Here is a 12662-nt window from a genome sequence, read left to right on the forward strand (position 1 = left end):
AGGCTACCTTTGGCCTGGCAAGCACTCTTGCTTCCCGGACTAAAGGGAGTGGAAAGCTCCCCTCCCCCCCCCCGCCGGCGGCAGCAGGGCTTTGCGGTCCGTAAGGAGGCTACAAACCCCCCCCCGGCTCCCTCCCAGCAGGAGTGTACCTGTGGGCCGCAAGGCCCTGTCACTGCCTCTCTCCTCGTGGCCGACAATGGAGGCTTCAGCCACAAGGCTTCTAGCAGGCAAGGAGGGAGGGAGGGAGGGAGCTGGAGGGGAGGGCCAATCAGGGTGGACCTGGATGGACAGGGCCCTGGACAGTCTCCTTCCAGGAGGCTGTTTCCCAAATATATAAGGGAGCAAAATAGTGTTAAGGATAACCTTAAAAAATCTTAATAGTAGGAGTTACTTCTGGTTTCTTTGTTGTTGTGCTTTGTATTTCCTCCCACTGTTGAAGGGTTAGGTAATGGTAATGGTATCCCCTGTGCAAGCACCGAGTCATGTCTGACCCTTGGGGTGACGCCCTCTAGCGTTTTCATGGCAGACTCAATACGGGGTGGTTTGCCAGTGCCTTCCCCAGTCATGACCGTTTACCCCCCAGCAAGCTGGGTACTCATTTTACCGACCTCGGAAGGATGGAAGGCTGAGTCAACCTTGAGCCGGCTGCTGGGATCGAACTCCCAGCCTCATGGGCAAAGCTTTCAGACGGCTGCCTTACCACTCTGCGCCACAAGAGGCTCTTGTTGAAGGGTTAGGAAACTAATATTATGCCAGCAGTATTTTCATATCATGCCCCCATAATGATTTCATGAATTTAATCAGCTAGATCTGTTAGACAAGATTTATTGCATCCAGTGATCTGTTGCTGCATTCCCATATTCTACCCTGCTCTGCTGATACAGGAGGGTGATTTCACTCCCACTTCCCGTCCTTGCTGCAGTGCCCTCCATATTTTCATGGTTATTCATTCATGCAAGTTCCCTGACTCTAGGAACCAGGAGTTGAGAGGAGTGGAAAGCTAAAGAACTGGAGCTAAAATAGCTGCATACTACAGAAAGAGAAATATAGGAAACTCAGGTATTAATGAGCTCTTTGGTGTCATACATTGTCCAAATCTTGTTATTTATTAACATCCTTTTGCAATTTAAACTATCACCACTAACATCTTGAAAGAAAGGTATGTTATTTTTGGATTCGAGTCATTCTGTTCTCCCTACATGGGAAGTGCCCTAGAACTGAGCTAGAACTCTATGATCCTTAAACAGGAACTAGTTCCTCATCCAACCAGGTTTAACTGATACAGTGTTTTGTTTGGGACCAATCTGAAACTGGTACAGAATCTCCCCCAGGAGAGAAGCTGGATCCAGATTTCCTAGAGCTGAGCAGAACATGTGAGAGAAATATAAGCTCCAAGCTACGTATGTCTGACATGTTACCTGCCATATCCCATTCCAAAACATTTCTTTCTCTCTTTTCAGTGACACCCGTGCGTGCCTCAGAGCTAGCCCTTATCACCATATCCTGCTACCCCATCAAATAACATAAGAAAATTTAAAATTTTGCACATACTTCCAACAACATGTTGAAAATTCCAAAGCCTCCAGGCAGATCTTCACCCGCACAAAATGGCTTTGGATGCTGCCCACTCCCTTTACATTACTTCCTAACTTGGGAATGGCATGGCTGTCATTCTCAACTGCAAGGCAGCTGTCCACTCCCTTTAAATTCCTCCCTCCCATCTTCACAAGCAAAGCTACCTGCGAAGGTGTGGGGGCATTTAAAGCAAGCTGGTGCCTGCCTAAAGCCTGTTGTATTTTTCTGCTCAATGAGTTTAATTATTGGTATTATTGGCCAATAAAATAATCACATCTTTTACTCTGACCCAAACGTGCCAGCTGTATGGCCCTTTTGACCCAAGTGCTCACTGATCAATAGCTTGGGCAGGTCTGGATCCCTATTCAGGATTCAGAAAGTAGCCTCACAATGCAGGTGGTTTGTGTATGAACAAGCTGGGAGGGAAAGTTCTTATGACTCCTCCCTACAACTGATATTAACGCACATACTCATTGTTCAGAAGTACCACTTTATTTTGGGTCCACTGCCTCCTTTAAACTTTGAGACTATTGCATGTTAGAACAGAGACTTTTGAGTCCAGTATACTAATGTCTCCTCTTGGGACATTGCATGGATGCATATCCTGTTACTTTGAAATGCGCTGCTTTGATATGAAAGGTATTCTTGGAAACTCATATAAACTCTGAAGGCGATACTAGCAACCAGGATCTCCCAACTTTGTGCCTCTCTGCTACTAAGTGATTCTAACACCAGATCAAAACAGTAAAACAGGAAGCCCAGTTAATTCTAATCCTTCTAGCCATCTGGAACAATATTATATTTACTTCTGTGAGGATGCCAGGTGTATAGTATGGTGGCAGATCTGTCTCTCTCCCTCTGAATCCCATTCCACCCATTATCAAAATATACAGTTAGGCTTTTCTTTAGTGTCTCACCAATGGGCTTATCTAGATTCCTTTTTAGGTGAGCACTTATAGTTTGTTTAGACTTTGCTTGGTATATTCTAATACAGCCCTGCTGGGGGCGGGGAGGTCTTGTTGACTTAGTCTTGGTCTGGTAAGGCACTTTGACAGTCAGGCTGCGAGAAAGTTTATACCCTTGCGTACATGCCAGGAGTTGTTTGGGTTTGACAGGTTTAGAAGCAAACTTAATTTGATTCTCCAGAAGGTATGTGAGACTATTCTGTCACTGCAGTAATATACACACCCCGTGCAAAGTACTCTGTGCTGATTTTGTAAGGCCTTGGCTCTGGTCCATGGTACACAGGACACTGAGGGATGGAATAGCCAGCAAATGACCGCCTGGGGATTGTCGTTGGGGCACGACAATGAAGATAGCCCTTCATATATTTGTAAAGGTATCCCCTGTGCAAGCACAAAGTCATGTCTGACCCTTGGGGTGACGCCCTCTAGCGTTTTCATGGCAGACTCAGTACAGGGTGGTTTGCCATTCCCTTCCCCAGTCATTACTGTGTCCCCCCCTGCAAGCTGGGTATTCATTTTACTGACCTCGGATGGAAGGCTGAGTCAACCTTGAGCTGGCTGCTGGGATCGAACTCCCAGCCTCATGGTCAGAGCTTCAGACAGCATGTCGGCTGCTTTACCACCCTGCGCCACAAAAGGCTCTTCATATATTTGTATGCTGCTTCAAATGTTTGCTACTGAATAGGACTTGAACATTGTAGAGCAAGTGTGTTCAGATACTGCATTATAGGGGGAAGGTCTCAGCTAACTGCTGTCAGCAGTTTATTATTTAATAATTTAAATTAATTTATAATTCAAATAACTGATTAATTAATTGTTCATTATTCTCTTAATGTGGACATCCTTATTGTCCCCAAAATGTTTCCTATGTAATTCAATATCAAGTGAAAACAAATTGCTGTTTTTTTCCCTATTTATCTCTGGAATTTGTTACTCATTTTCATTATGCTGTCTGTTAATTTACTCTCACCCTTTGCCTATAAGTATGAACTGATGACTTCCATTCCATGACTGATGACTTCCATTCCATGAAATTGTATCTGCGGAAGTGTGCGTGCACATGAAAGCTCATACGTTGAATAAAATTTTTGTTGTTCTTAAAGGTGCCACTGGGCTTTAAATTCCCTTCGGGAGTGTAGTCATGCGATCCCTCAGGTACTTAGGGCCCATTGCCATGTATGGCCTTAAAGGTTACAATCAGGACCTTGAAAATTAAATTAATCTAAAATTAAAACAGATATAACAGTTAACTATGGAGTATTGACTCTTTCTTATTTGGAAGTGAATCTGGAATAGTTTTTTTACATGGGGCCAAGTAAAATTAACTTAAAGATCTGGCTCAGAGCTACTAGACAGGCTGATCTTGTTATGGATCAATCAAGCAGAATCCTTTATCAAAAGCACAATGGGTGAGGTCCACCTATCTTTCCCACTTAGGAAAAAGGGAACACAAACAAAAAGACCTTGCTAGGGATTATGGGGCCTACATTGGAAAAAGCTATGTAGAATGAGGAGCACTGAGGAGAATTAGTAAAGAATTCGTTAAAAGCTGTGTGGATCCAACCACATTTTAGTGAAAAATGCTCTAGATAAATAAGACTTTTTCATGAATGACTTTTTTCATCTATGTTGCAGGACCATATGATTCCCTATAGCGAGGACATTCCGCACTTGAAAATCTTTTTCCAACACCAAGATTTCTGTCCCAATTAGTGTGTTCATGTGTTACATTTTGGATGTTGGGAGCGTAAACGGAATTATTATTGTTTTAATATCTCTAGAATTTATTCAGCTGATCCCAAAGTGCCCTGAGATGCAGCAAACCATCAAGAAGTCTCCTTCAGAATTTGTTCTTTAGGGATTTTTAATTGCTTCTGAAGAAAGTGAGGATGACGCTCAGTAGAACTATCTGTGTTGGAATATGAAACTAAAGGTATAATGACTCCATGTTTGAGGACACGGTTTGACATCTTTTTAAAAAACTCCAGTATATTGGTTTTAATGCACACTGTTGCCCATAACCATAGATATGATATATTTTGGAAGAGGCAATACAAATGCCAGATGGGTGGTGCTAGGAGACACTTGATCCTGATCAGTGAAGTCTTCTGGTATGCTGTCAACAGCAATTCATATCAAGGCAAAGAAGAATGACAGCTGGGACCCCAGTGAAGGAATGTGGAAAAATATTTTTGGTAACTACCTAAGGCAGGGACAGTCAATGTCTTGATAACCTGGGGCCAGACCGTGTTAAGAGAGTTCACAGAGAGTCGAATGTATCTCTCGTCTGTTTTAAGAGCATAAGTAGTTCTCTGCTGGATCAAACTGGTGTCACAGTAGAAATGTGATCTAGCATACTGTGTCACAGTAGAAATGTGAATGGGCCTTTTTCAATTTTTTCCGACAGAAAATTGGGGAGATATTGAGGAATAAAAAGATAAAGGTAAAGGTATACCCTGTGCAAGCACCATGTCATATCTGACCCTTGGGGTGACGCCCTCTAGTGTTTTCTTGGCAGACTCAATACAGGATGGTTTGCCATTCCCTTCCCCAGTCATTACTGCTTTACCCCCCAGCAAGCTGCGTACTAATTTTACCGACCTCAGAAAGATGGAAGGCTGAGTCAACCTTGAGCCAGCTGCTGTGATCGAACTCCCAGCCTCATGATCAGAGCTTCAGACAGCATATTGTCTGCCTTACCACCCTGTGCCACAAGACACTCTGAGGGGCTTTCTGCACTCCTTCAAAATTGCACAATGGTTGCCAATTGAAATCGCTACTGATTTGCCGTTATACACAACGCCGAAAATCGCGCCTGTGAGGGGGGGGGATTTTTTTTTTCACTCGGGGGGAGCGTGGCAACGATGAAACGGCAGCTAAAACACCACCTGCCAGCTGGATGGGTCTCTCCATTGCAACGAATCAACGCAGATTCGTTGCAACGGGTGTTTTTTTTTTAACCTTTCTTAAAGGGAAAGGGGCTGTTTGGGAGCATGCTAACGGCCGCCCATTGGCTGCTTGACGGCCAGGGGCGGGACGAGCTCGGCAATAGCGCTTCCTTTCTAGCGATTTTTGCCGAGACCGGAAGCCTGTAGAAAACGATAGAAACGCAACTGGATTACTCTACAAAGGCAGGTATGCATAACGACGAATTCCACTATTTAAAATGGCGATTTTTCGTTCAGCAAACAATTTGCTACATGGATCCCGGTGTGGAATGGCCCTGAGTAAAAAAAAAAAAACTGTATGAAATGTTTTCTTTTAGAATAAGTGAAATGTTTCTTAGGGTAAGGGTTTGAAATGATGGGTTTCACTTAGTGTATAGTATAAAATTTTGTAGCTATTTTGCAACTAAATCTGTGACATTAGCTAATTATAACCTCCATGTGTACTGTATTGAATTGTTTTTTGTTTAAACATAATAATAATAATAATAATAATAATTTGATTTATTTCCCGCCACTCCCTACAGGCTCGTGGCGGGTAACAATAGTCTTAAAATCTCCCATTAAAACCCCCGTTAAAAGACTATAAAAATACCTAACACAGCGGAAAATACCACTCTCTCCTACCTGAACAAGGGCATTGGGGGATAGAGGGTCACTCTGGTCGTCTCTTGCTCCCCCTTGGAGGCCCTCACTATATCCCTCTGTTAGTGCCAGTGTTCACAATCTCCATTAACTGATTTCTTAGAGACTTGATATGTGGCTCCTCTCCTGAGCCTCCTATGGTAGCAGACTGCATCATGTGACTCACCTTAATCTGTGGAAGCCCTTTGCACTAAGGCCATGTTATAAAAACAAGCTTCAGAAACATGGATGAGCCCCATATTACATTAGATTAGAACAGCCTTTCTCAACTTTTTTACCATTGAGAAACTCCTTAACTTTCTTTAGGCTTCGGGAAACCCCAGAAGTGACACGATCGTGCGGAATATGGTTGGGAGGCAGAGCTGTGTACAGGCCCACCCAGGGCCCCTCCCTTTCCCGTCCCCTCCAGGCCCATCATTGGCCATTGGGTGGGCAGGTTGACATGACCATATATGGCCAATCTCACCTGATAAATGTTTAAAAATTAAATAACTCCCATTCAGGAAACCCTTCCTTCCAGGGTTGTGAAGAAACCTCAGGGTTTCAGAAAAGCTTGGGTTAGAAAACAGCTGCAAGCAAAATACATCACTTGCCACCTCCATGCCTCTTTCATCTTTTCCATGTTTATCTCCCTCCATCAGTAGAAGAAGAAGAGTTGGTTCTTACATGCCGCTTTTCTCTATCCGAAGGAGTCTCAAAGTGGCTTACGGTCGACTTCCCTTTCCTCTCCCCACAACAGACACCCTGTGAGGGAGGTGAGACAGAGACAGCCCTGATATTACTGCTCAGTCAGAACAGCTTTATCAGTGCTGTGAGGAGCCCAAGGTCACCCAGCTGGCTGCATGTGGGGGAGTGCAGAATTAAACCTGGCTCACCAGATTAGAAGTCCAAGCTCCTAACCACTACACCAAGCTGGCTCTTGTGTGCATGTGTTCTACAAGCTGCTGTTGTGTATTTTAATTGAGTTGTCAGTGCACAACGTTTTGTTCTGGTGATGAGATGTCCTGAATATACATGGAACTACTGATTACTAAAAGAGTCTGAGGGCACGAGAGAAGGAGAGTATTTTGTATTAGGAGTCATGCTATTACTGTTGTGTTTCTTTTATAAACATTGTAGGATGGTAAGTGAATTTCCTCCAGGCCAGCCTGGATTCTGGAGATTTTTGGCATGTGTGTGTGTCGGGGGGATCATTCGGGCATGAAATTGGGGTTACTCTGGGTAGGCAGGTTGTGAGTTCCTGCATTGTGCAGGGGGTTGAACTAGATGACCCTGGAAGTCCCTTGCAACTGTATGACGAAGCTAAAACAGTTCTACAGGGCCTGCAAAAGGGAACTATTCCGCCAGGCATTTGGTTGCGGCTGAGCGGAACCAGCAACATCTACAGGGCCCCCGCTCCCTCCCTTCCTCCCTCCCAGAAACCCACTCATGTGTTCTGCCCCTGGACCTGCACTGTTATAGTTACCTATGTTACAGATATTAATGAGCTCCATGCCTGCATGTGTGCGCCCGCTGGCGTGCTGGTGCCCGCGCCTCCTCTCCCTCCCTGGCTGCACCGGGAGAGACCGGCCGCTTCGGGCGCCAAAGCACCCAACCCTACTTATTGTTGTGGTTATCTATACGTTATGGAAAATCTTTTTTTTTTTTTACTGTTCTACATTCTATGTAAACCATCCTGAGCCTCAGGGGAGGGTGGTATATAAATAAAACAAATAAATAAATGATTCTATGTCATTTCATATACTTAATGAATTCTTAGAAATGTCTATTCAAAACTCTTGTTTTGAATCAGCACATGTTTTCATTTATCAGTCAGTTGATTCCACTCAATTTATATTCATACAGTGTTTCTTATGTATATCACCCCTGTGGAAATAAAAATATATGCGAGAGACCGACTAATTTGGAGGCCTATTCAAAACTTCGGGGAGTACAGATGGGGACATTGGGGTTTTTAGGTAGTCCTTTCCTGTCTCGTAGTGGCTTTGATACCTAGCACAGGACAATGGTTTTCATAGAATCCTAGAATCATAGTTGGAAGGGGCCATACAGGCCATCTAGTCCAACCCCCTGCTCAACGCAGGATTAACCCTAAGCATCCTAAAGCAATAGGATGACAAGTTTTGTGCTTGTCATTCCCATCCTGAGGATAGTCCCATATTTCTTCTTTTTAAAAAAGTGGCACATAATGAATAGGAGTTGTTTCCTAACATTAAGGAGTTTGATGAGGGCCATCAGGCGTAATAATCTCATTGATCTTTCTAATGTCCATGTATATCATAAATTCATCTGTATCAATAAATTCTTTGGAATTCTGTTTTTATGTCCTCTGTTTTTACTTTTTAATGAAGGCGGCATCCCATGGTAATGTTGCACACTTGATGGACAAGTAGTGGATTTAAAAGTTAGGAACAGCTGATCTTGTAAAAATATATATGATTGGATCTATTCCCCCAAGTTAATGGCTGCTTTGGAAGGAGGACTCAGTGGCATTACCCCGCCATTGGACTCCCTCCCCTCCCCAAAATCCATCACCCCCTGGCTTCACCCCCCAACCTCTAAGAATTTTACAACCCAAGCCCTGATATATTTATAAATACTGCAAGTGAAAATCTGATAGTGCTGTTCTGTCCAAGCATTCCTGTCAGAGCTCTCTCAGCCTCGCCTACCTCACAGGGTGTCTGTTGTGGGGAGAGAAAGGGAAGGCCACTGTAAGCCCCTTTGTGACTCCTTTGGGTAGAGAAAAGCGGCATATAAGAACCAACTCTTCTTCTTCTTCTGTAATATCAGGGCTCTCTCAGCCTCGCCTACCTCACAGGGTGTCTGTTGTGAGGAGAGGAAAGGGAAGGCCATTGTAAGCCGCTTTGAGACTCCTGGCAGAGAAAAGCGGGGTATAAAAACCAAGTCGTCGTCGTCTTATCAGGCAGCAGAGAAATGTTCTTGGAAACTCTTTTCTTTCACGTATTTATGATCTTCATAAAAACCAGAACTTAGTAAAAAGAAAACAAAATCTGAAGCATAAAACTTATGAGTAGCTGTGATTCTTCAAAATTCTTGGGTTTACCCCTTTCCAATTCAGCAGATAGAACTGTCCTGTGCTGTTCATCAGAGAATTAGCAGGCTTGTGTTTTGGGTGGTCGCTTGCCACACATTTGCATTCCTACCCTCTCCCATGCCTCCTTGTCTTTCAGAGATTGAGAGGTTTTGGACTCCAGCAGTCAGAGATCAGGCTTCATAGCTGCTTTCCGAAGGAGAGAAGCCGGCACACCTGTTGAGCTGTATGTCGAATCCCCGCAGGGAGCCTATGAGCACTCGCACTATTCTGAATTGCAAGCGCCTTCAGTTTTGGGAGAGGATGATGAAAGGAGAGCTGATCCAGAGGAACTCTAGAGACTCTGATCCCGGTTCTAATTTTACATCTTGGGAAGATCTGTGTATGTACAGCGCTTGGTGACACGGAGGAGACGGTGGTTATACATTTCAGATTGGAGGAGTCACTGAAATTTCAGGAGCTTCACCAGTGATTACTTAATATATTAAGAATAGGTATAAAAGCAACATGGAAATACTCCCACGAGCTTTGCTGGTGGCTGAAAAACACATGGTAGTTATTAATGCACACAATATAAATCCATCCTAATCTGTATAGCAGCTGGTTTGAGCATCTTTCTCCCTATTTAAAGGTTCAGGGAGACATTGGAAGAGTTAATGACCCAGAAAGTCAGGCCTGGTTTGTTCCTTACATTAGGCCAACCCCAGTGTAAAATCTAAAATAAATGGGTTGTTTAGCTGGGAGGTCATAGAAAAGGATATTACGGTGGTAAATGTTAATTGTTTTGGTAACAGTTTGGCGCTTAAAATGGCTCCTGTAGAGAATAATAAAAAGTATATACCAAGATTTTGAAGATGAGTGGGAAAAATAAGCATGCCCTCCTCCCAGTTTTAACAAAATGTTTCTTTTCCAAATATTACAAATGACCATTATTTGATAAGTGATTTCTGGAAGACTGATGTGCTCTTCCATTTCCTTCCTTCCTTCCTTCCTTCCTTCCTTCCTTCCTTCCTTCCTTCCTTCCTTCCTTCCTTCCTTCCTTCCTTCCTTCCTTCCTCTTCCTTCCTTCCTTCCTTTTCCTTCCTTCCTCTTCCTTCCTTCCTCTTCCTTCCTCTTCCTTCCTTCCTTCCTTCCTTTTCCTTCCTTCCTTCCTTCCTTCCTTCCTTCCATCCTCTTCCTTCCTTCCTTCCTTCCTTCCTTCCTTCCTTCCTTCCTTCCTTCCTTCCTTCCTTCCCTCTCTCTCTCTCTCCCTCCCTCCCTCCCTGCCTCCCTCATCCTTCCCTCCTTCCTTCCTTCCCTCCCTCCCTCCCTCCCTCCCTCCCTCCTTCCTTCCTTCCTTCCTTCCTTCCTCCCTCCCTCCCTCGTCCTTCCTTCCTTCCTTCCCTCTCTCTCCCTTCCTCCCTCCCTCCCTCCCTTGCCCTTCCTTCCTCTTCCTTCCTTCCTTCCTTCCCTCTCTCTCCCTTCCTCCCTCCCTCCCTCCCTCCCTCCCTCACCCTTCCTTCCTTCCTTCCTTCCTTCCTTCCTTCCTTCCTTCCTTCCTTCCTTCCTTCTTCCCAAAACTTTGATCTCTGTCTAAGGTTGTTGAACTGAGGGAACTATTACTGTGATCCTAGCTTTCTTCCATCTGGCAAGAAATTAATTTTTACTGTAGGTCCTGTATCCCAGTTGATTGAGAGCAGGAATTATAATGCAAGTTAATGCCAAAAGATCTGTGATGTATCTTGGGTATGAGTTAGCTGGGTTTTTTTTGTTATTCTGATTCTCCAAGTTGATAAATGTTGTTCTGTTACTTACAAACCCACCCTGCTTTTCATGGGAAGGGGTGAAATTCTGAACAATGTACCCTGCGTGAAGATAGCTAGGGTCAGACCCTTATGCTGCCGAAATAGCACGCTCTGTACAAACATAAGTTCAGAGTTTTGGGAAACAGATAAAAATAATTTTGAGAATTATATATGATTATTTTAAAAATCTAGTTTTTGAGAAGTGATAATTGACTAATCGGAGAGGATAGTGATTATACATATTCTACTCTCATTTTTTTTAAACTCAGTCCCTTTCCCATTTTCAAATCATGCACTGCCTGCATGTGCATTTTTACACTGCAAATGCACACAGGCAGTTCGGGATGGGCATGAGCCCCAGATATGCCGTGGCTGGAGCATACGTCCCCCTTCCCCAAGTGTGAGCATACTACGGGAAGAAGAGTGGAGCAAGGCAGGATGACAAGGGAAGGCCAACTGTGAGGTTCCCAGAGGAGGGGCAGCCAGGGGATGGGGCAGCCAGGGGGCCACCTTGCACAGATCATCTAGGATGCGGCCAGCACACTTAGCGACATGCACAAACCACTCTAAACATATGCCGGCTTTCCCCCTTGTATCTGTGTGTGCCTAGGATTCATGCTGGTCATACCCAGAGTCATTCCATCTTTGGATTTATTGCCTGGAATCGCTATTAGATCACCCTCTTGGGTTTCATGCCAAGTACTTGTCCTTGACCCAACCCATAGCCGGTGTGCCAGTCTGAGGATCAAGAGAACTAAACCACCTCATGATTCCACAGAAGAGGGTAGGTAATATTACACACACACATACACACACACACATACACACACCTGTCTTGTTTCTGTCCTCTGTAGAAGTCAAAAGCGCATCTGGTTTTATTGGTTCATAGGATGTATTCATCCACCAGGAATGTTGTACAGTCTGACATTCAGGCCCGTAATGTTTTTACTTTTACATGTGCATACTATATAATAATTTTATTTTGTTTGTTTGTTGTAGCTTGACCCTTTTGACACAAATAGGAATGTTTTGGGTTGAGTTCCCCACCCCCCTCTTTTGTTGTCTGCATGTAGTATCCGGGCCTCATTTGAGTCGGGAGCTGTCAGAGTCCTGTTCGGATGCACAAGAAGATATACAAGTTTTGCCTTAAATATCCATATTTAGTAGCATGCCTTCGTTCCAATGACACGTAACACAATTCAGGTATATTCGGTTCCTGTTACGGTATTTTGTGAGCATCTCTCAGCAGCCTGCTCTGATGAAGGTAAACGGCACTTGTCAAGCTGGCCATGTGATTATATATTGGTAAATTGTTAGCCTCCTCTTCCTGAGGCCTGTGTTTTCCAGCAGGTTCTTTGACAAGAAACAGAGGCGAGCTATTTGGGTGCTGCGGTGCAGAAAGGGATGAAAAGTGTTTACTTTGAAACGACAGCTGTTGTACAAAGTTTATTTTTAACCCACTTCCTTCCCAACTGAGAGTTTCGTCTTCAAGGAGAGATGGGACACGCTGACCACAAAAGCTGCTGGCCGCCTGCCATTGTAATTATCTGCAGACAATATCTGTCTGGCTGTATAATAATCCTAATAATTCAATTAGTCAAAACAATAAACAAGGGATGGAATTGGGCACTCTGAAGGCAAACTCACTGACAGACATTTGCTCTGATGGAACCTGAATAGTTGTGCAGCAAGACAA

General features: G+C 44.1%; 1 protein-coding gene across 5 annotated transcripts in view; it reads left to right on the plus strand.

Annotated features, from left to right (window-relative positions):
* KLHL29 (kelch like family member 29) overlaps positions 1–12662 on the plus strand; it is a 562720-nt gene that overhangs the window by 99054 nt on the left and 451004 nt on the right. The window contains exon 1 of one of the 5 annotated variants that reach the window (XM_077311715.1): positions 10706–11750. The exons of 2 other annotated variants lie outside the window; for them this stretch is intronic. In XM_077311715.1, coding sequence (XP_077167830.1) covers positions 11733–11750 — 18 coding nt within the window. In that variant the 5' untranslated portion in view covers positions 10706–11732. Of the gene's footprint in view, positions 1–10705; positions 11751–12662 lie in introns of those variants that run through there. 2 more of the 5 variants (XM_077311732.1, XM_077311743.1) reach the window with 2 other exon arrangements.

This window comes from Paroedura picta, chromosome 1, assembly GCF_049243985.1.
Source record: "Paroedura picta isolate Pp20150507F chromosome 1, Ppicta_v3.0, whole genome shotgun sequence".
NCBI classification, from domain to species: domain Eukaryota; kingdom Metazoa; phylum Chordata; class Lepidosauria; order Squamata; family Gekkonidae; genus Paroedura; species Paroedura picta.